Source organism: Arvicola amphibius, chromosome 4, assembly GCF_903992535.2.
Source record: "Arvicola amphibius chromosome 4, mArvAmp1.2, whole genome shotgun sequence".
NCBI lineage: Eukaryota > Metazoa > Chordata > Mammalia > Rodentia > Cricetidae > Arvicola > Arvicola amphibius.
In genome coordinates, this window is record NC_052050.1 from 98,733,694 (window position 1) to 98,757,112 (window position 23,419).

General features: G+C 47.6%; 1 protein-coding gene across 1 annotated transcript in view; it reads right to left on the reverse strand.

The window, feature by feature from the left end:
• The window catches only part of Tekt5 (tektin 5), a 33,293-nt gene extending 17,612 nt beyond the window's left edge, over positions 1 to 15,681 (reverse strand). The window contains exons 1-4 of the mRNA XM_038328963.1: positions 15,115 to 15,681; positions 6,887 to 6,970; positions 5,438 to 5,508; positions 2,402 to 2,545 (exon numbers count right to left, since the gene is read on the reverse strand). Coding sequence (XP_038184891.1) covers positions 2,402 to 2,545; positions 5,438 to 5,508; positions 6,887 to 6,970; positions 15,115 to 15,681 — 866 coding nt within the window. The remainder of the gene's footprint in view (positions 1 to 2,401; positions 2,546 to 5,437; positions 5,509 to 6,886; positions 6,971 to 15,114) is intronic.
• Positions 15,682 to 23,419: the final 7,738 nt, after the last annotated feature.

Here is a 23,419-nt window from a genome sequence, read left to right on the forward strand (position 1 = left end):
AAAAACAGAGTCCTGAGTTTGCACATCTGGGGAGCAATTATCAGCCACAAAGAGCAACTCTTGAGAGTCCAGTAGGATGAAGGTAAAGCAGCCTTTCCCAGTATGAGCAGATTGACAGCCAGGCTTAAGGGGAGGTGTTTGTAGGGGTGCAGGGACCTCATTGGTGTCCTGTGCAGATGGGCAACTGTGGCTACAGGAGCAAAGCCCGAATTCCTGCCCCACTATTCCCAAAGCCTCAACCCAGCTGGAAAGAGAAGGGAAATCCCCAGGAAGTGGCATTCCAGAAATCTCCAAAAGGTACCTTACTATTTGACTAAAATCCAGATGATGACGCTAGGTATAGTTCACAGAGCCTATCCAGGGGCTTCTTCATTCCTCTCTTTCTTTTCTCTTCCTTGCCTCCCTTCCTTCCCTCCTTCCCTTTGTTCTTTCATTCCGTAAATACCTATGGTAAACATAATGCCCAATACAATTCTGTCTGCTAGAGATGAAAAGCATAGTGTAGAGCAGAGCCAGGATAGACCCCACCCTCTTGCCTGTACCCAGAGCATCTCTCTCCCACCCTTTCTCCTCAGACCCCAGCCCATGGATAAGGAAAGCATGTATTATTCCATCTGACCCTCCATGATATAGTGGCATGTCCTCCAGAGTGCCATGCATACAAGAGGCATCTGTGTTACTCATAGCTGCCAGGGTGAAAAAATTATGCTGCATGGTTGCATGCACTCAATATCAGCCATTCCTGTCAAACACTATGTTCTGTGTTCCCCACATCCTGTGTCCATCTCTTCTTCCTCACAGTAACTCAAGAAAGTACACACTATTTTCCCCCATGGTGTTGATACAGAAATATGGCCCCAGAGAGTTTAACCTGCTTTAACTCACCCACAGTGTGCACACAGAGGCTGGAACACAGAAAGCCCAGGCAGCCTGGCTGTACACGCATGTGTGTGTGTGCATGTGTGTGCATGTGCGTGTGCATGCGCGTGAGTAGTGCAGAGAACTAAAGTTGGGTTTTATACCTGCTAGGTTCTGAGACTTATTTCCAGCCCCGAAGAACCCATTCTCTCCTGCAAACCCAAATGCTGGTGAACCCTGCTGTGCTGGGAGCCATTTGGCCTAGTTTCGGACTGGTATATGATTGCTGTTCTAACAGGTCTCCAGATGAGGCAAAGCTCACAGGGACAGTCTCACTCGGCGAGGACCAGCAGACGTCAGGACAGCACAGAAGACTGCTGGGACCGCGTGGCCTGCACGCTCTCTTGTCTCCCACCATAGTAATGATTCTCTTGGTGATTTTAGTGTCATTTTGTCAATCATGCATGGGACAGGCATGCTCATTCCTGGAAACCCCATTTTTCCTTGAATACTTCCCCCTAAAATTCTTTGGGAGCTGATGCTTCTCGGGTTTCTCGTCTGGGGATGTCAGCTGCCACTGCAGACCCTGGGAGCTGTTCTGATTCAGTGCTGACAGGATGGGAGGCAGATCACCCCTATTTCTGTAACTATGTTTTGGACGAGATTGTTGGTCTTGAAAATATGTGCTTAATTTATCACCTCTAGTTTTGTAAAGACAGGATGGATCTGGCGCAGTATATGGCCTAGCTAGCATAATGATAAGTGTTTTGGATTTAAAGATGTTTGATGTAAAAGTTGGAGAAAACATATTTGACTTTTTTTTGTTTGCTGGAGGTTAACGTTGAAAAAAGAAAAATTTGTTTGTTAGTAAGGAAAAACATGTTTTGTTTTGATGTATCAATAAAGACGGCCAGAGCAATTCGGGGACAGTCACTTGTGTGAAACTCATCCGGTGGTCGACACTTCATTTCTTCATGCTGATGCCCCTCGCCCTCTCAGTTCCTGCAGGACCGCGGCACTACTGCACGGAACTCCTGCTCCTGCTGGTGACAGCCATTATGTTTTGCGCTTTGGCGTAACTGCCAATGGAAGCATTTCCAGCACGCCCTACCACTGTGGCAGTGGCCTTGGGACTCTCAGCTGAGCCAATCACATGATTTGTACCTTGAGAAGGGTGGAACAAGGATGCAAAGATGGCAATGTGGACAGGTACCCAGTGCCTCCCACCCAAGGCCACACACACAGCAAGTGGGTGCAGAGCCGGGGCCGCAGGGCAGGCACACAGATCCCCAGGACACACAGCAGGATCTCCCACTCCCTGGCTCCCTCTGACTGCCAGAACCTTCCCCTGCAGCCTTCTGCTTGACTCTGGTGCTCGCCTGCAAACTTCCAGTAGATTCTTATCTTAACCGGCTGGCCAGACTAAGATCCCACCCCTTGCAACAGAGGATCCCATTCAAAGGACACTTGACTGGCAGGCAACACCCTTGCCCTTTCCTCCCTTTGGACCTGGTCAGAGACAAGGAGAGAGCTGGGTACATACGTTCCGTCAAACTTCTCCATGCCGTGGAAGAAGCTGATGCCGTCAGATGTGTTTCTCAGGTTAAAACACCCCTCATCAATACGCTGGGCCGAGCTCTTGTCCTCAATGTCCCGCTCTAGGGCGTGTTGAGCATCCCGGTTATCTCTGTAGGAAGAAGTACGGTGTGGTCACCCAGCATCCTCCACCCACAGCCATCATCATGCATCAGGTGGAGACAAGCCCAGGCTGCAAACCCAGTCCTCAGACTCGCAGGAAAGAGCTCTGTGTATGCCCAGAGGCTGCTCAGTTCTGTTCCCCCTTGGTGTCAACACCTCCTACTCAGAGGCACTAGGGCTCGCTCCAGGACAAACACACCTGCTGCCTGCAAAACAGAGATGCGCCAGACCAACGGGATGACTCCGGAGGTAAAAGAGCCTAACACTCAAACATGTTGGCCTGAGTCTGACCCCCGAAGTCACAATGGAAGAGAGAACTGATTCCTGAAAGTTGTCCTCTGGTGTCCGAATGACATGCAAGTACATGCGTGTACTAAAATACAAATTGGGGGAATAAAAGGATGAGCCAGCATTTACTATAAACAGCCTTGCAATGTGATGCATGCTTTTAATCCCAGCACTCGGGAGGCAGAGAGAGGCAGGAGGATCTCTGTGAGTTCGAGGCCAGTCTGGTCTACAGAGCAAGTTCCAGGACAACTGGGGCTACCAAGAGAAATCCTATCTTGGAAAACAAAAAGCCAAGTAGTCAATACCTCAGGCTCTGAGTGGTGTGGTATCTCAGTTGCATCCACTCAACCAACCACAGAGAATATGTAGGTTCCTGGCATGGCTTTATTTTGGTAGTAAAAACACTCACCAGAGAATGTGAGTTCAGTTCCCAGCACTCACAGGCAGCTCACATCATCTGTAGCTCCAGTTCCATGAGATCCGATGCCTTCTCTGGCCTCTGCAGACACCAGGCACGCACCTGGTGCAGATATGTACATGCAGGCAAACACTCATACACACAGAATAAAAATGTCTTAAAACATCCCTGTATTTCTAAGAACAGATAGCAGACCAGATTTAGAAGATTCCAAGCCGTCTTTGGACAAAGTCTGTGTGGAGCCACTTCGATCACAAACGCACCACTGTGAAACAGAAGGCCATTCTGAACACCAGCGTTAGCGCGTAGAGAAAGCCCCCGCGTTAGCGCGCAGAGAAAGCCCCTGCCTTCAAGTTGCTCAAATCTGTATACCTAAATGTAGCCATCATGGTAAGGGGAACTGTGGGGACTCTAAAAAGACAGGTCATAGTACAGTGGAGTCATCAATGCCGGCAGAGGGAGCAAAACCTGAGGCTGTCCCTGTCTGAGCTGTTGTCTGAGCCAGTCGCTTGCATCAAACAGGAATAGGCACTACGGACAAAGCTTCGGAGATGCGATCCAGTTAACACAAAAGCAGAAAAGCTAGAAATAACCAGGTGTTCAGGGATCGGGGACTAGCTGAGATCAGGGTCTGGGGGAGGGAGGGGTTGCTGGGTGTAGAGGAGATTAGGGGTGGGGCAGGGACTTGAGCCTGGACTGTTGGAATCGGAGCTAAGCGGCTTGGCCAAGGCTCCAAACTGCCGGCAACCACTTTCACAATTCTCACCAAGTACCAAGTACCTGATCCTTTGCTCACTCTTTCCATCTTTTCAAATGACATATAAAATAGCAATGAATGCATTTGAAAGGGGAATTCAGATTCTGGTCCTTAAAGGAAAACAGTAACTCTCGGCTATTAATACAAGGTTGTTTCAGATCTAAATATACCACGTAGACACTCCTAGCTCACATCTAAGAAACTTCTAAACCTGAACCTCTCCCTGTGTTCTGTGCTGAGTGAAGGAGAGTTCTTGCTAATAACATGCAGACACCCCACAAGGCCCCACCCTGGGACCTTGCACATTGAGCCAGGATAGCGAAGTAGGGCTTGTCTTAGCTGGTGAACTGTGGTGTAATGAAAGCCAGAAGGTAACAGGTCAGAGCACGGGGGTCAGCGGAACCTCAGACAGAAGACAAGTCAGAGCACAGGGGTCAGCGGAACCTCAGACAGAAGACAACAGGTCAGAGCATGGGGGTCAGCGGAACCTCAGAGCAGCTGGCACTACTGCTTGCTGCTGCTGAGGACGAGGGAGAGGCCTCTGTTTACCTTTTTTGGTATAACCTCACCCTGCTGTCAGCCCACCAGGAAGGCCCCAAGCTTGGCTCCTCCCCAGTCAAGAGGAACCTATTCTACTCTTTTGGGGTGCCCATACCATGAGAACACCCCTCTTCCTGGAAGCAAATCTCAGTCCTGGCCCAGAAAATCATAAGCCCTCATCTGTGACCACCTGAGCAGGTGCCTCTCAGCAAGTTAGGTCTGAGAATTCCCACACTGTAGGCCACCCTGCTGGCCATATCAAGAAGGGCAGCCCTGGCTGTGCCCTCTGCAACAAGAACAAGCAAAGAAGAAAAACCAGCCGAGCGGCGTGCCCCTGGTCAGGGAAGGGTAAATGCCAAGCGCCAGCACCATGGGAAGAAGCCATCTCATGGGAGCCAAGGGGCCCAGAGGCTTAGTTAGGGGCCCCAAACCTGGCAAAGAACAGACCTCCCTTTAATTACACAAGAGGCCCCTGGCTTGGCACGATGCCAGTTTACATCATGGTCTAAGAACAAAAGCTGGTGCCTTTTGAAGACTCCCTGCTCAAGCGTCCACCAACACCCTTCCAGAGATGTCCCATTCCCTTGCCTTATTGTCTAATGTCACCAGGTGCTTCTCTTCCCAAGTTCAGACCTGGCTTGGGGAAGCCAAAGCTAAGTCGGGTGTCAGGAGGTTGGTGCCTTCTGTTGGGCCAATGCAGTTGGGGCTGAGTGTCCCAGGACACACCCCCACCCTTCCCACCCCACAGAGCTGCTGTTAAACATCTGACAGCACGCAAGGAACCTCAAGAGTTACTCAGAGACACGTGGATCCATCTGGCTGTTCCCCAGAAATCTGAGGAACCCACAAGCGATCCTGAAGAAGAAAGGCTCTCTTACCGCATCTGGAAATCGACTCGTTTAGCTAATTTTCTCATCTGATCTTGGCAACATTTTAGTAAGTCTACTTCCTGAAATGAAAAAAAAAATGTCAGAAAGAGATGACATGGTTGGAAATTCACTGGTTTGAGCCCTCATGCAGGAGCCCCATGGCGGGAAACACCAGCGTGGGAATCCCAGGACCACTGAAGCTAAGGGTGGATGATAGTGGCCTTGAATTCAAAATCTTCCTGCCTCAGCCTCCCTTTCTCTTCTTTCTCTTTTTCTTTCTTCTTTCTTTCTTTCTTTCTTTCTTTCTTTCTTTCTTTCTTCCTTCCTTCCTTCCTTCCTTCCTTCCTTTTATCTTTTCTTTCCTTTCTCCCCCTCTACTCCCTCTTTCCTCCTCTCTTTTTTCTCTTCCTCCCACTCTCCTCTCTCTTGAGTTAGGCAGGCAATTCAACCACTGAGTTATTTTTTTTTTTTTTTTGGTTTTTCGAGACAGGGTTTCCCTGTAGTTTCTAAAGCCTGTCCTGGAACTAGCTCTTGTAGACCAGGCTGGCCTTGAACTCAGAGATCCGCCTGCCTCTGCCTCCCGAGTGCTGGGCTTAAAGGCGTGCACCACCACTGCCTGGCTCCACTGAGATATCTTATCCCCTCTTCTTATTTTGAAACAGGAGCTCAGTGATTTGCCCAGTCTATCCTTAAACTCATGTTATAACCCATGTAGGCCTTGGCTTAGTGATCCTTGAGCCTCAACTGCCTGAGTAGCTGGTATTACAGGCATGTGACACTATATCTGGCTTATTTTCTTTTTATATACTTAAAATTAAAATTTAGCACCCAACTATGTGTAGAGTGCTCACAGGTTATTTTTCATTAAATTAAACCACACATCTGAATTGGTATACATTTACAGTATATAGTATATGCTTAATAAATACTATCTTTATGAGTACCATTTGCCTAGCATATATGAAGCCTTCAGTTGGATTCCCAGCACTGTATAAACTGGATGTGATTGTGCATGTCTGTAACCTCAGCACTCAGAAGGTAGAAACAGGAGGGTCAAGGGTTCAAGGTCATTTTCAGCTATACAGTGAACTTGAGGATAGCCTGGGGTACCTGAGATCCTGCTTAAATGAGCAAAAATTAAAATACACAGGTCAACTTAAGGATAGCCTGGGTACCTGAGACCCCACTTAAATGAGCAAAAATAAATATACACAGGTCTTTACTGTTATTATCATGATGCCATCCTTATGGTTATTTTGAAAATAATAATATTGAGATCAAATACTCCCACTCTATTTCTGCTTCTCCCCATCCCTACATGAGGACACCAGTGCCCACTAGTGTTCTCTGAGCCATAACTCCACGGGGACATCACATGTGACTTCTGCTCCAGACAGGCCACTCATAACCTTCTGACTAGCCAGCTGTCATCTCACCCACTCCCAGATGGCACCTTACCCGGATAAGGTTTTTCTCAACGTTGTCATGGACTAGGTCAATTCCGATCCTTTTCTCCCGATTGTACAGACATTCCAGGGCTACCTATTGAAGCAATGGGAAAGAGTGTGTTCTGTGAAGGCCTGAGTAGAACCTGAGTGTAGGTGAGTCAGAACCTATGCCTTGTCTGCTCTGTTGTGTGAGGTACCTGGGTGTCCCATGGGGCCACATCATTGTGCTTGTGTGCCAGGACCCCTGCAAGCCCATGTATTCAAATCAGGGCAAGGATGTGTCCTAGGAAGTGGTATAATTGGGAGGGAACCTGTGATACTTCACCTTGAACTCACCTTGATAGGGCTAAGAAACACCTAAAAATCAGGTGTGGTGTCACAGATAGATAGATAGATAGATAGATAGATAGATAGATAGATAGATAGATAGATAGAGACAGACAGGCAGACAGGCAGGCAGACCAACAGAGATAGGTAGGTAGGTAGGTAGGTAGATAGATAGATAGATAGATAGATAGATAGATAGATAGATAGATAGATAGATAGAGACAGACAGGCAGACAGACAGACAGAGATAGATAGGTAGGTAGATAGACAGATAGATAGATACAGACAGACAGACAGACAGGCAGACAGGCAGACAGACCGACAGAGATAGGTAGGTAGGTAGGTAGGGTAGGTAGATAGATAGATGATAGATTATAGATAAATAATAGATGTATAAGATAGATATTGATGATGAAGATAGATAGATTAGATAGAGAGATAGAGAGATAGATTAGATAGATAGATAGATAGATAGATAGATAGATAGATAGATAGATAGATAGATCACCTCTCCATGTGCCCATGAAGATAATTCCAGAGGTGACTGGCTCAGGAGGACATGGATCATCAATGGATTCAGGTCAGGTGTGAGGTCTAGGGGGAGGAAGAAGGCCACCAGGAGTGTCTTAGGGTTTCTATTACTGAAAAGAGACACCATGACCACAGAAACTTTTATAAAGGAAAACATTTAATTGAGGCAGCAACTTACAATTTCAGAGGTTAAGTCCATTATCATCATGGCAGAGAGAATGGTGGCTGGGAGTATGGCAACGTGCAGGCAGCCATGGTGCTGAGAGTTCTACGTCTTTCACAGGCAACAGGAAGTGAGCTCAGACACTGGGTGGTATCTTGAGCATATATGAGACCTCAAAGCCCACCTCCACAGTGACACACCTCCTCCAACAAGATAACACCTGCTCCAACAAAGCCACACCTCTTAAAGCGCCACTCTCTTTGGGGGCCATCTTGTTCCATACCACCACAAGGAGTATCTCTCACAAGCCCTTGTCTCTTCCTGTGTTTTGTCTTTGCTTCCTGTCGGCCAGGAAGTGACCAGCCTCTGCCATACATTCCCAGTGCCATGGTATTTGGACCAGGTGCACAGGGCCAATCAATCACAATTAAAACCCTCTGACATAGGGAGCTGTTATTGATGGGTCTTTGATCACAGGGATAACAACCCTTCCCATTCTCTGCAAGTTGTCCCTAAGCTTTCCCAAACCATGATAAAGCCAAGTTATCATTTCAGATGGTATGTGTCAGCTGCGGTCCTCCTATTTCTTTGGTTGAAACTCAGGCTTAGCCACTTCTTACTGTGTGTACTTGGACACATTGGGTGACCTCTCAGCCCCACTGTGTCTTCATCCACATACACGGGCTCAGGGTTGGCGCACTGTCTCGCCAGTCAGGTTTGTGAGCAGATTATGTCTACCTGCAAGTGTGAAGACCTCATGTAGAACCCTGTCTGTGATGGAACATCCTCACTGGTTCCATCTCCTAAGCACCAGCACCATTCTCTCTGCTTCCTGGCTGCAGACACTGTGTGACCAGCTGCCTCACACTCCTGCCACCATGCCCTCCCCACCATGATGGACCATTCGCTCAAACTGTGATTCAAAATAAACCCTTTCCTCAGCTGCTCTTGTAGGAATTTGTTATAGCTTGAGAAAAGTCAATGGATCCTGTGGTGGTGGTTTGAATGAGAATATGCCCCCCCCCACCCATGAATTCATATATATGAATTTACACACACACACATATATGCTTAGTCCCCAGTTGGTAAATTAGGAAGTGTGACAGCCTTGTTGGAGAGCCACTGGGGGTGGGTTTCTCCCTGCCTGCTGCCTGCTGCCTGCTGCCTGCTGCCTGTGGTCAGGATGTGAAGCCCTCAGTAACTGCTCTAGTGCCATGCCTGTCTGCTTCTCCCCATGATGATCAGGGACCACTCCTGTAAACCTGTAAGCAAGCTCCCAATTAAATTCTTTCTTTTATAAGAGTTGCCTTGGTCATGGTGTCTCTACACAACAGTAGAACAGTACCTAAGACAGTCTCTATGGCTATCCTTGTACACTTTTTTTTTTGGTGCTGTTCAAGTAGAAGGCAAGCTACAGAAAGGGGGCAGGGCCCTGTGAGACCAAGGCAGCATTGCCACAGTCCGTGGCCTTCTCTCTAGGGGTCTTGGAGACCTGAGAACAACAGCAGGTCAGACAATGAGCTGTTTGTCTAAGGAAGTTCTCAAGGGACTGAGGAACAATGGTGGTCAGCCACTTGCCTGTCTGTGACACCATAAAAACAAACAGGCCCAAGAAGGGAGCAAAGACACCAAAGAGCTCAGAAAGGAGGGGGATCCGGTGACTTGCTGTCTAGGATCTTGGAGGGCCTCCTCTGAGCTCTGCTCGATTGAGGTGCTGGAGTAGAGTACATGACCACACAGACAGCCCTGCTACAACAGTCTGCATTCCGTAGAGCAAAGAGAACACCTTGAGAAATTAGAGATGGTTCGTCAGGCAAAAGGAATTACTGCCAAGCCTAACGACCAGACTTAGTCCCCAGGAACCATAGTGGAGAAAGAGAGGCAACCCTTGCAAGCTGTCCTTTGACCTTCACATGTATATCATGGTGCACATTCATGAACACAAACACACACAAATACATAAAATATAAGATTTTGATAAGGGATGCAATGACAATAAGGAGACATTGTGGGTGGGGAGTGCCCAGTGGGTGGTCAAGAAGGAAAAGACAGGTACTGACACAGGCATGAGAAGAACAGGCAAAGGCGAATAGGAATGAGGAAGAGGCTGCTGCAGGCACAAAGGCCCTGAGGTCAGAGGAACAAGAAAATTGGACTGGAATGGAGAGGGGCGGACCAGAGCTTTAATACAGGTTATAGAGGAAGGGGATTCAGGAATTAAGATGTTAGAATGGGTCTGGGGCTATAGCTCCATTGGTAGATGCTTACTTCACAGTTCCCAAGTACAGATAGACCCAGTATGGTGGTAAATGTAATCCCAGTACCTGAGAGGTGAAGGCAGGAGAACCAAGAGTTCAAGGTCATCCTGGGCTACATAGTAATTTTGAGGTCAGCCTAGGCTACATGAAACTACCTGTTGTAGTTTGAATAGGAATGACCTCCATAGACTCATGTGTTTGAACACTTGGTTTATAGGAAGTGACAAAATTAGGAGGTGTGGCCTTGTTGGAGGAAGTGTGTCAGTGTAGGGATGGGCTTTAAAGGTTTCAGATGCTCAAGTGGAATATTATTTTAAAATGTATTACAATTGTTTATGCTGTGAAACAGTTGTTTAATGATGCAAAGATGTGTTGCATTCTTTTATGCTGCATTTGTTTTACTCTGTAAAGATGTGTTACTTTGGCTGTCTAAAACACCAGATGGTCTAATAAAGAGCTGACCAGCCAATAGTGAGGCAGGAGAAAGAATAGGTGGGGCTGGCAAGCAGGCAGAGAGAATGTAGAGAAGGAGAAATCTAGGAGAAGGAGCAAGATAGAACAAGGAGAAGGGGACACCAGGGGCCAGCCACCCAACTACACAGCAAGCCACAGAGAAAGAAGAAAGGTGTACAGAAATAGAGAAAGATAAAAGCTCAGAGGCAAAAGATAGATGAGATAATTAAAGATAAGCAAATCTGGTTACAAACAAGCCAAGCTAAGGCTTGTTTATAAGAAAGAATAAGACTCCATGTCTGATTTGTTTGGAAGTTGGGTGGCGGCCAATGACAGTGACTGACAGCTCTTCTCCTGCTGCCTGCAGATCCAGATGACAACTCTCAGCTCCTTCCCCAGCACCATGTCTGCCTGCACACTGCCATGCTTCCTGCCATAGTGATCACGGGGACTAAACTCTGAACTATGAGCTGGCCTAATTAAATGTTTTCCTTTATAAGAGTTTCTGTGGTCATGATTCTTTGCACAGCAATAGAACACTGACTAAGACAGAAGTTGGTACCAGAGACTGGGGTATTGCTGAGAGAGGCCTAACCATGCTTTTGTTGGAAGGAATATGGACCTTGGGACTGTGGATTAGAAAAGTACTTCAATGTTTTTAAGTCCTGCTTAATGGGCCACCCTAGTAGGATCATAGAAGACAGGGGTGCTGAGGGTGATTCAACCTGTGTGGGGCCTGACTCAGTTCCAAAGGAGAAGAATATTAGTATGTAGCCTAGAGACTGATCTTGTGGTATTTTGGTGAAGAATGTGGCTGCTTTCTGCCCTTGTTCAAAAGAGTATACCCGAGGCTAAATTTAAGGATTAATTGCTTTGGCAGAGGAAATCTCAAAACAGCCTAACATAGACTCTGTCATGTGGTTATTAGTGTTTACTCTAATGAAGAACTTTAATGAAAAGGAGCAAACTGAGAAAGTAAAAATACAAAATGTACAATTTGAGGAGAAAAGGGGAACCAGGAAGTGGACTAGAAGTAAGTCTTGTGTTCAAGGAGATAAATAGATTTTTAAAAAATCCTTATGTTAAATGAAATAAAGGGAGTGGTGACCTCAGGGCAAGACCCCACGCAGCAAAACTTCCAACCTGTGAAAAGGAATTAAAGAGCAGTTTAGGTCCAAGCATGGTGGTGCATGCCTTTAATCCCAGCACTCTGGAGACAGAGGCAGGCCGCTGTCTGAGTTAAAGGCCAGCCTGGTCTACAGAGCAAGTTTCCGTACAGCCAGGCTTAGGTGGTGATGGAAAACAGAAAGCTGGTGAAGATGTAAGTGAACGAGGGGGCAGTATCCAGCCCCAGCAAGCAGCAGAACTTGGCAGCTTCGGCCTTATGGTGCTGGCTTTGGAGTCAAGGATAGAAGAGAGGGGCTATGGAATCTTCCTCTGGGACTAAGGAAAGCTGCTGAGGCCAGGCATGTGTCAGGGGTGGCCCTGAATGGAGGCCTAGAGAAGCCATTGGATGAAGCTGTGAAGAAAGGTGAAGCCTGGGTTGTCTTGGAGACCCCAGGATGTTGGCAATGTCAGAATCATGGGATCCCTGCCGAGGAAAGATGCTAACAAGGAGAGGAACCAACCCAAGAGAAGTATGTTGCACTAACAGCTGAAAGACGTTGGGGATCTGAAGAGCGCTTTGACATCAGACATGGAGATGCAGAGTTTGGAGTTTGCCCAGCTGGTTTTCAGTCTTGCTTTGGTCCAGTATTTCCTCCTGTTTGGAACAATAGTGTATTGTATGTTGAAAGTATATGATCTGATTTTTTATTTTGCTTTTATAGGGATTACAGTTAAGAGATTGCCGTGAGTCTCAGAAGAGACTTTGGACTTATGGTTGAGACTGTGATAGTTGGACTGAATGCATTTTTGCTTTATGATATGGCTACAAGCCTTTGGGGGCCAGGGAATGGAATGTGGTGGTTTGAATAGGAATGGCCCCATACATTCATACACTATTAGGAGGTGTGGACTTGTGGGAGGAAGTGTGTCACTGTGGGGGTTGGGCTTTGAGGTCTCAGATACCCAAGCTCAGGCTCAGTGGCCAACAGTTCTCTTCCTGCTGCCTGTGGATAAAGGTGCAGCATTCTCTACAGGTGTCTGCCCGCACAGTGCCACACTTCCCACCATGGTGACAATGGAGTAAATCCCTAATCTGTAGGCCGGCCCTAATGTTTTCCTTTATAAGAGTTGCCATGGTCATGGTGTCTCTTCAGTTATAGAAAATCTAACTAAACAACACCTCAAAAAACACTCCCCCTCCAAAAGACATTAAATTTAAGGAAGCCATCTAGGAGCCAGTGGGAGAAGGGTGCAATCTAGTTTGATATTTGGCTGCTGGGGGTGGAGCCTGGGAAAAGATGATTGTTCCTGCTGCTGAGACCCATCCTGGAGTGTGGTAGCCAGGAGACTGGGAGAAGCAGATAGAATTCAGGTTCCTGCCCCACGCGTGCACAGGCAGAGCCGGGCTTCCAGGCCATCGGAGAGAATAAAGAGGGAAGAGAGAGCAATAGACTTCCCTCATGCTGCCAGTCTCTCTCCAGCTCCTTGGTAAGGAGCAAGCCAGGGGAGGGAGGGAACAGTGGAGCACTCCCCAGATGGATGGAGTTCCAGAGTGTTAAAGCTTGGCTGTGAGCTTTCCTGCCAATGTCCCAGCTTGGTGCAGACACACCTGTCAGGTGTGGTAGGTTTCCAGGTAGCAGCCCCTGTGTGCTCTTGAGCCCCAGGACTAATTCCCACAGCAGGAAGCAGACACTGTCCCTACCCAACAACCTCTTAATCCCTTCTGAACTTTCTCCTGGGTGTAGAGAAAAACATTCCCTTACCCAGACTCCTTTATAGCCAGGAGGCCCCTGTGAGTTCTCACAAATAGGCTAAAAGGAAGACATGATTCTGGAAATGCTATTCCTTGCTAGTGTGAGACAGAGCTGACTGTCCTTTGTCCTACCCCCACTTTCTGCCTCCAATGAGAATATCAAATGCTCCCTCCTTTTAGTATTAGGGCAAGAGCCACATGCTGTGGGTGGCAGAGGGGAGAGAGAGAGAGAGAGAGAGAGAGAGAGAGAGAGAGAGAGAGAGAGAGAGAGAGAGAGAGAGGAGAGAGAGAGAGAGAGAGAGAGAGAGAGAGAGAGAGAGAGAGAGAGCCTTGCCCGGGCAGAGGATTGGGTCTACGTTTGACTCTGGAATCCTCATCATGACAGAAACAAACTGTGTGGCTAAGTCACATGCAGCCCAAAGACATCCTAACCTACTCAGGGGTAGGAATCTCAGAGGCCAAGGGAGGGTCAGGAATGTTCACGTGAAGATATATATTCACTTATTCAAAAGTGTTCATTGACTCCTGCGGCCACCATGGAAAGCTTTATGGAGGTGTACCCACCCCTTCTCCCCCCACACACAGTATAAAAACAAAAAACAAAACAAAAACCTGAAAATGGAACTAGCATACGGTCCAGCTATACCACACATAGTATGTACTTGAAGGAATTTATAGCTGTATTATTCACAACAGCTCAGAAATGGAACCAGCTTAGACAAAGCATCTTTCTGGGACCCCTCATGTGATGTCTGAGGCTGATGTCAGCTGCTCTGGCATCAGCGGAGAGGCTCTGGGAAGGTGTGTGAGAATATTGACTGAAAGAGGAAGCTTCCCCAGAGTGGGCAGCCCCTGGCTGCTGAAAGCCCACATACGCAGAGGGTTGGGAAGAAACAGTGCAGCTTTTGCCTGCCTTCTTTCGTTCCTTGCTGGTGAGTCCATCTACATCATCGCAGCTGCTGTTGCTCAGCGTCTTCAGCTTTCCAACATGGAGGCCCACAATTCTTCAGGACCCCCCCACCCCCCATCCATCACCAGACGGGGAATGATAAGGTTCGAACCTATTGCACAGAGCACCTTCAGACGGCCATTGCTTCAGTACTCAGCATGAATTGCCTAAGTCAATCCCATAAATTCCTCCGTGGTCTATATTCATTCTACTGGCTCTGCTCCACTAGAGAACCCTGATGAACACACCAAAGAAAAAGAGAAATTGACCCACTGTGGAAAACTCCCGTCTGATTGAGGCTATTCTGAGTTGGCTGAGTTTTTTTTGTTTTTGTTTTTTTTTTTTTTTTGTTTTAAAGATTTATTTCTATTATGTGTGTGTATTTTGCTTGCTTCCATGTCTGTATGCCACATGCATGCAGTGCCCTAGGAGGCCAGAAGAGGGTGTCTGGTCCCCTGGAACTAGTTACAAGTCACTGCCACTGTGAGTTGCTGCCGTGTGGGTGCTAGGAACTGAAGCCACAGGTCCTCTATAGGAATAACCAATGCTTTTGAGCCACCTATCTCTCCAGGTTCTGATCATTTTCACCTTAAAATCTGATCATAAAAGACAGTGCAGTTCAACCCACCTGCAAGGTGCCTGTCACCTTGACTCAACGACAGCAGAGGCAGCAGCAGTGTCTCCTTCCCCTACTCACCTGCAGGGGACAGTTCACCTCCTGGGCTGCGCACTCCAAGCGCCTCTTGATGGTGTCCATGCTGTTGTTCTCTGTCAGAAGCCTGTCCAGCTCATAGCACAACTCCGACTTCCAGAAGCCGATGTCGGATAGCCTCTGGCCCAGGTTCCGGGAGGTCCCTTCTTGCATCTGGCGCGTCAGCTGGTCCTTATCCTGCATGATCCGCAGGGAGTCGCCAGTCAGCCGGCTGGCCCAGAGTCGTGAGGCTTCTGCGCCCCTGATCTGCAGCTCATTGGAGCGGTCCCAGTCGCGTGGGGTGTAGCGAGAGAAAAGCGCCGAGCGGAGCGAGGGCAGGATGGTGGGCGGACGCCGGGCGCCTTGGCATTCCTCTGGGCATGACTGGGTGGTGGCAATCTTGTAGAAGACGCTGGGTTTCCACGCATTCAGGTAGCGGTAACCGGGCAAATGATAAGGTTGGTAGCACTCCTGTATTATAGGGCCCTGCCCAGCAGGGGGCAGCATCTGCATGCCACAGTCTTTCTTGGGGCTGCAGTAACTGGCTGTCTGAGTGGTTCCAAGAAACTCCATCTTTCCCCATCAGCCCCACGCGGGGAAAACTATGCCCTAGGAGCCAGGGCATCCCAGGAGCCAGGAGCCGCAGCACCTCTGTGACTCAGCGCTGGTGTCATAAAGCACGGAGAGTGTCTCTGTGCTAAGTCCTGTTCTCCAGGTAATTGGAGGCCCCATGATCCAAATAATAGCAATTAACAAGCCTGGCGGTGGTGGCGCACGCCTTTAAACCCAGCATTCGGGAGGCAGAAGCAGGCAGATCTCTGTGAGTTTGAGGCCAGCCTGGTCTGCAAGAGCTAGTTCCAGGACAGGCTCCAAAAAGGCAATCAATAAAGAGTAGTGTGCTTAGAGTTCCCAGTACCCACATCACAACTGCCTGAGTCCTCTGGCCTCAGGCACAAATGCACATAATGTAAAAGAAAATAAAAATAAGATTTTAAGTTTTTCTTTTCTTTTCTTTCCTTCTTTCTTTCTTCTTTCCTTCTTTCTTTCTTCTTTCTTTCTTTCTTTCTTTCTTTCTTTCTTTCTTTCTTTCTTTCTTTCTTTCTTTCTTTTTTCTTTTCCCCAGTTTGACAACCCATGGGTTTGGGGCTGAAAAAAATGACAGGTGTCTGTCATTCTGAAACAACAAAGTCTGCCTTTCTAGAGCTGAATCAGCAGCGGGGGGTGGGGAGTGATCTAATGTGGTCCATATTTCTCCCCTTGGGATCGGCTGAGCCACATAAGCTGTCTGTCTTCCCATGTGCCTGCAATTTCAGCACTTGGGAGGTGGAGGCAGGAAGGAGGTGAATGCAAAGCCATCCTCAGCTATATGAGTTTTTGTTTTGTTTTGTTTTGTTTTGTTTTGAGACAAGGTTCCGTGTACCCAGGCTAGCCTCAAACTGGCTATGTGTCTGAGGATGACCTTGAACTTCTGATTCTCCTCTGTGACTGTCCTAAATGTTGACATTACAAGTCTTACAAGCCTATACCACTGCACAGTTTGTGCTGAAGTTTGAGCCTGGGGCTTCATGCATGCTAGGCAAACATTCTACCAAGCTCTCGGTTCATGGGTTTAAGGATAGCCTGGGTTACTTGTGACTGATTTAAAACATCAGCTATTTTAAAATGACCCTTGCATAGCACAGAGTCGTGTTCAGTGGTAGTGTTTGCACCAGCAGGAAGTGTCTTGGTGATCCTAGCCTAAGTGTGAACATTTTTTTTTAGATTGCAAAGCCTAATGCAGTCACTGCTTTTGCATGACATTCCAGGCAAGTAAAATGGGTTACCAAAGACAAGTCAGTTTCACAACCCACAGCTTTAGGAATGCAAAAAATGGCTCTTTATCAGTCTTCCTGGCATAGCGAATGGGTGAAGGTGAGTTAAGAATTTGGGAGAGGGTGGGAAAGTGGAGATGAAGTGACCAAGGGCTCTGTCTCTGGTCGTGGAGGAGAGCACACAGCTGTTTATACTTGTCAAACCCCAGAGAACATTCTAGCAAAGCTGAATCAGGGCCAGTGAGGTGGCTCAGTGGATAAAGACACCAAGCTTAACGACCCAGTTTCCGTTCCTGGGACCCATGTGATGGAGAGTGGGAAGCAACTTCTGCAAGTTGTCCTCTGACCTCTGCACAAGTTTTGTGGCATGTGTATGCATTCCCTACACACACACACACACACTATACATAAATTATACTTCAATGCACTTGAATTTTAAATATGGAGGGAGGACTTTGAGCCCAAGAGGCTGAAGCTATGCTTGTTTTCGTTATAATTAAATCCCTAGCATCCTGCATGCTATCAAACATCTAAAACGAGACCCTCACTTGTCTGGGAATTTTGTTGTACTAAGGACCCCCCTCCACGCTTAGCTGCTGCATTGAACCTAGAATGAGAAGATGCTGGCGGGTGGGCCTTATCCTCTCCGGGAATGTAGAAGAGGACCATTAACCCTGGTGGTTCTGATCAATGGGTGTATCAATCAGCTTCCAGGGACTACACCAAAACACCAGAGACTGCGAACGGATCATAAAAGGCTTATTTGGGCTCTCAGTTCTGCAGCTGCCAGAAGACAATTAAGTATTCCATTGCTTTTGGCCCCTGACAAATGGTCCCCCAAGAAGACCACACATCATGGCTCCAGTGGGTGGAGAGAGAAGGAATACCTGCCTATACCAAGAGCAGGGGATCAAAGAGGAAGAAGACGGCAGGAGCACGCAACCCTCTTCAGGTACAGCCCCCGTCCCTAAGTACCTTCCGTTAGGCTCCACCTCCATCTCTAACAGTGACATCCAGGAGACCAAGCCTTCAGCATGGGCTTTAGGGGACACTCAGTATCTGAAATACAGCAAGAATGTTGGAAGCTTGATGGTGCTTTTCTCCCCAGTTCCCTACAAGGAGTGCACATGAGCAGCCAAGGATGTAGGAAATGACATTTATTAGGCACTTGGGGTGGAGTGCTATTTTACATTTGCCAATATATCCTTTCCATGGTTAACTACAAGGAATGCTCAATAGGATGGGCCAGCAAGTGCTGGTCTGCAGCATTTACGGTGTGGGATCCCCTAAGGCAATTGTTTTCAACCTATGGTCATGACCCCTTTGAGGGGTCTAACAACCCTTTCCCAGGGGTCACCTAAGACCACCAGAAAACAAAGACATTTACATTATGATTCATAACAGTAACAAAATGACAGTTATGAAGTTGCAATAGAATTGTATGGTTGGGCCGGGCGGTGGTGGCGCACGCCTTTAATCCCAGCACTCGGGAGGCAGAGGCAGGCGGATCTCTGTGAGTTCGAGACCAGCCTGGTCTACAAGAGCTAGCTCCAGGACAGGCTCTAAAGCTGCAGAGAAACCCTGTCTCGAAAAACCAAAAAAAAAAAAAAAAAAAAAAAAAAAGAATTGTATGGTTGGGGTCAGCACGGCATGAGCAGCATTAGGAGGTTGAGAACCACTGCTTTAAGGGGAGATGTCACTTATGACTTATGATAGGTGCCTCGCAAGGGCCAGGGGCCCAACAAATACACTGCAAAGATTCTGTGCATTTGGGCACAGTGTGAGCCCAGGCCTGGGAGGACACTAGGGACAGAGACAGAAGAGGCACTTTGTGGTCTCCACGGAGCACCTGGGGCAGATTCCCAGAGCTGGGGCAGATTCCCAGAGCTGCGGCTGACGACCCTTCCAGAGGGTGGGGTTTCTGTCACCCTGGGCTGCCCTGGTTGCTTAGCGTTGTGCAGGCACTTCCAGGGACCTGCACAGAGTGGGCAGTGACTGCAGCAACCACTGCAGCTTGACCTCCACGAACCTGTCCTGGAGGCACCTAAGGGATAATATGAGATCAAAGCGGAGTGGCAAGGCGAGCCGTGCTAGCCGATCAGGACCTGGGAAAGGCTGCCACAGCTATGTGCCGTCTGCTCAGAAGCTGGAAATGTTAACACACTGAGAGCAGATACTTTTTCTTTTCAAAATTCAAAAGGAAAGGATAGAAAATTCTCTACCCACTTTGATTCTGTTTTCTGATTACTTTGATGATAGGCTGGGGAGCATCTCCACCTACTGGCTGATTTCAGGATTCTTTCCCTTCTCTTCCTTAAAAAAATTATATATACACACACACATACACACACACATATATACACACACACATACACACATATATACACACACACATACACACATACACACACATATATATACACACATACACATACACAGAGAGACACATACACACACACGCACACATACACACGGAGAGAAGGAGGAGGACAGGGAATGCAGTGCTATGGAGCACACACGAACATCAAAGAACAACTCGCTGGAGTCATTTCTCCTCCGGCTCTCTGGGTCCTGGGGATTGAATTCGAGTTCTTGGGTTTGATAGTAAGGGCCTTTACCTTCTGAGCTATCTCAGCAGCAGCAACCTTTCCTTTCCATCCCTTCAAGTTTCTTCCTTCTTTATTTTATTTTTTGTAAGACAGGCTTTCACTGTAACCTTGAACTAGTGGCTCAAATTATAGGCAATAGTCACCACACACCAGCTCTTCTCCTCCTTCGCCTTTCTTTTTCATTTCTTCTTCTTTTTGAAAAAAAATTATATATTTTTATTCTATGTGTCTGTTTCACCTGCATGTATGTCTGTGTACCACATGCATGTCTGCTGCCCTTGGGGGCCAGAAGAGGTTGTTGGGTCCCCTGCAACTAGAGTTACAGAGGGTTGTGAGCTGCCACGTGGGTGCTGGGAATTGAAACTGGGTCCTCTGGTGTAACCCCTGCTTGGCAGGTCAGCTATTCAGGGTCCTCTGAAGGGGCGCTAACCTGCAAGACATGGGCTGAAGAAGAGGAAGGAGACCAAGCAAGATTCTATTGTCAAGGTCTCCGTTTATTGGGGTGAAAGTTACAGCTTATATACCCTTGAATGGGGTGGAGGTAGGGGCAGGCAGGAACTCTGCCGGGGTAACTGAAGGTCATCAGCCAGCACCTGGTGTAAGCCGAAGCATGTGATTCATTAACATTGGAGTAAGGGGCGGGTTCTGTTAACAGATGTGATCCATTAGCATTGGAGTAAGGGGTGGGTTCCGTTAACGGATAGCTCTCAAGATAGTGGGATGAGGGGTGGGTTCTCTGTAAACATCCTTAGGGCAATGACCTCTGCTATCTCTGTAAGGACGGTGGTCCCTGACAAATCTATCCTTTAGGAAAATGGTCCCTGACACTCTGGAAGAGCAGTCAGTACTCTTAACTGCTGAACCATCTCTCTAGTCCTCCTTTTAAAATTTTAAAATAATAAAAATACAAATAAAAGTTCTTAAGTTGTATTTACTTAATGTCTGGGGACATGGTGGTTCTTTTCTTCCACCATGCACGTCCTTGGGACAGAACTCAGGTCATCACGCTAGGTGGCAAGCACTTTTATCCATGGAACTATCTTGCCAAACTCCCTCGTGTTTGATGATCCCCAGCTGACTTCCAAAGCAAAAACTTTTATTCTTCCCATTTTGCAGATGAGAAAACTGAGACTTAGGGACGGGAAGTCATTTATGTTATTCAGCCCTAGAGAGTTGGGGGGGTCAGTCTTTCATATATGTCTGACACCTAGTGGGAACCCGCAACCCTGAATAATCTTCCCTCATCCTCTTAACCTATCTTCACCCCGAAGTCTTCTATGTCACTGCCCCAAACCCTTAAGAGTGTTGTGGTTATGCACAGACCCTACCCCAAGACTCTGGCTGACAGGTTATCCAGGAGGAAGACTCAGGGCTTAGCAGAGGACTTGCACTATTACCCAAGGGACTGGAGTGTCTAGCTGGGTGGGGAAGCCCTGCCTACAGATGGTAGACCCAGGTCTTCTAAAACTTTGAACACAAATGAAGGCCTTAGCAATTTCAAAACATAAGGCTGGGGCATAGCTCAGAGGAAGAGTGCTTGCCTAGCATTCAGAAAGCCCTGGATTCAATCCCCAGCACCACAACCAGATGTGGTTGTACATGTCTGTATCCCAGCATTGGGATGGTGGAGGCAGGAGGATCAGGGTTTTAAGGTCATCCTTGACTGCATGTTGAGTCAAGGATCTGAGAGAGCCTCTCTCCAAACGAAAGTACGTATCAGGTTAATTTGCTACATAGCACCTGGTGACAGCTACTTCAGAGAAACGGAAATTGGCTGATGCTCAGATCGACAATTGGCTTGCCATCCTAATACAGGATTGCCATTTTCAGGGATAAGGCGTCCAGGAGCAGGACGCAGCTTAAGAGTCTGTGGCTCAGAGTATGGGTGCCTGCCACCAAACCTGACAGCCTGAATTCAATCCTGAGAGTCGTGGAGGAAGAAGAGCATTCATTTCTGAGCGCTGTGCTCTGAATATGCAACACACACCAAATAAAGGAACGCAAAACCTTAAAATAAAAAAAGGTGGAATGTGAGTGACAGCACCTGATGTAGACCTCAGGCCTAAACACACACACACACACACACACACACACACACACACAGAGAGAGAGAGAGAGAGAGAGAGAGAGAGAGAGAGAGAGAGAGAGAGAGCTCTGCCCTGCCTGATAGAGTAAGATGATGTGGGATTTCCTCTGTATGCTGTGAATACCACTGGTTAATAAAGAAACTGGCTTGGCCTGATAGGGTAGAACAGAACTAGGCAGGGGAAACTAAATTGAATGCTGGGAGAAAGGAGGTAGAGTCAGAGAGAAGCCATGGAGCCCCACCAGAGACAGATGCTGAATGAACTTTATTGGGTTAGCCACAGCAACGTGGTGATACACAGATTAATAGAGATGGGTTAAATTAAATATAAGATTTAGTCAGAAATATGCTTAAGCTATTGGCCAAACAGTATTGCAAAATAATATGATTATTTTGGGGCTGAGTAGCTGGGAACAAACAAGCAGCCTCCTATAGCAGTAAGACATGGACTTAGCTCCTCCACTTACTTTTTTTTGACTTGTACAACTGGGTATCTGCTTGGAACCCTAGGTTCTGTCTGCCCTTCTGCTTGAGTAAGAAAGAATGGAAAATTCCATCTCGGATGACACAGGTGTTCAGTGGGAAGAGAAAACTTTATTTTCTGCTACTTTCTAGTGTATCACACTTTTCCAGCCTTCTAGGAAGGAAAGGAGAGAGAAGAGGATTTGCTGATTGTTGAATTGTATGGAACATGATATGTCCTTTGACTTTACTGAAAACAGCCAGTTAGGCAGAGCCTGCTGGTCCGGTGCCCAGGGACATCAGTGAGGAACAACCCAAGGGGTCCTGTGTCTGGGCTCTGCAGTGTGGCGGAGTGAAAATCATCCCATGGTCTGGAGAGTTCCAGAAGAACCTGCTGTGTAACAATCCACTGAACTTTTTCAAGTCTTGTAGTAAAAGGGAGGACAGTTTGCTACTTGCTCTGCAATAAAGCAGAATTAAGAGCTCACAGCCTATGTCAGATGTGGTTGGAATCCTGAGGTCTTGTCACTTCCCTTGATGACAGATGAGTTCCTCTCTGGCCTCCTATCTGTCCCTACTGGTGCCTGTTGTTCATTTTGAGAAGCCCCGGTCTCTCACTTGTCCCATGCAGAGAATGATCCGAGACAGCTATGCCTTTGGTTTTGAGTGAATTTACTAAGTATACAGCAAACAAGAGTTAAAGAATAAAGCAACCAACAGCACGAAGATAAGAAAGCATGGGATCAGACATGGCAGCAGAAAGCAAAATGTGTTACAGCTGCAGAGTTGCGGAGATATCCTGACTTATGGGGACAACCAGATCTGCAGGGGTGGAGCTGCAATAGGACAGCCAGCCCTGCAGGGGTGGAGCCGCAATAGTACGACAGTTAAGCCCTGGAGGGAAGGTGTCCTGACTTACGGGGAGGCCAGGCTACCTGGAGCTGACTTGCAGTGGGGGATGATCTCCCCGCAGGATATAGCAATCCTGCTCTTCTCCCGGAGAGGAGAGCGGTTACAGCTGAGCTCTGCTCTGTTCTAAGGGAACATCCTAGCAGTGCTCCTTACTTCTCCAGTCCAAGATGTTACTTCTTTCGCTAAAAAGGAAGCCCCTGCAGAAATGTAGCAGCAGCTGCAGACCCGGCTCCTGCTCCAGCAAAAAGTTACTTCCTAGCTCAGCCACCCTTTGGGAGTGGCCAAGTAAAGTTCTTCCGTTCTGTTCTGCTCCACCTCGCTCAGCCTCCCTAAGGGGATGCCTCAACAAGGTTTTTTTTTTTTTTTTTTTTTTTTTTTTTTTTTTTTTTTTTTTTTAGCTCAGTCCCCTAAGAGTCGTCCCAGCCAGGTTC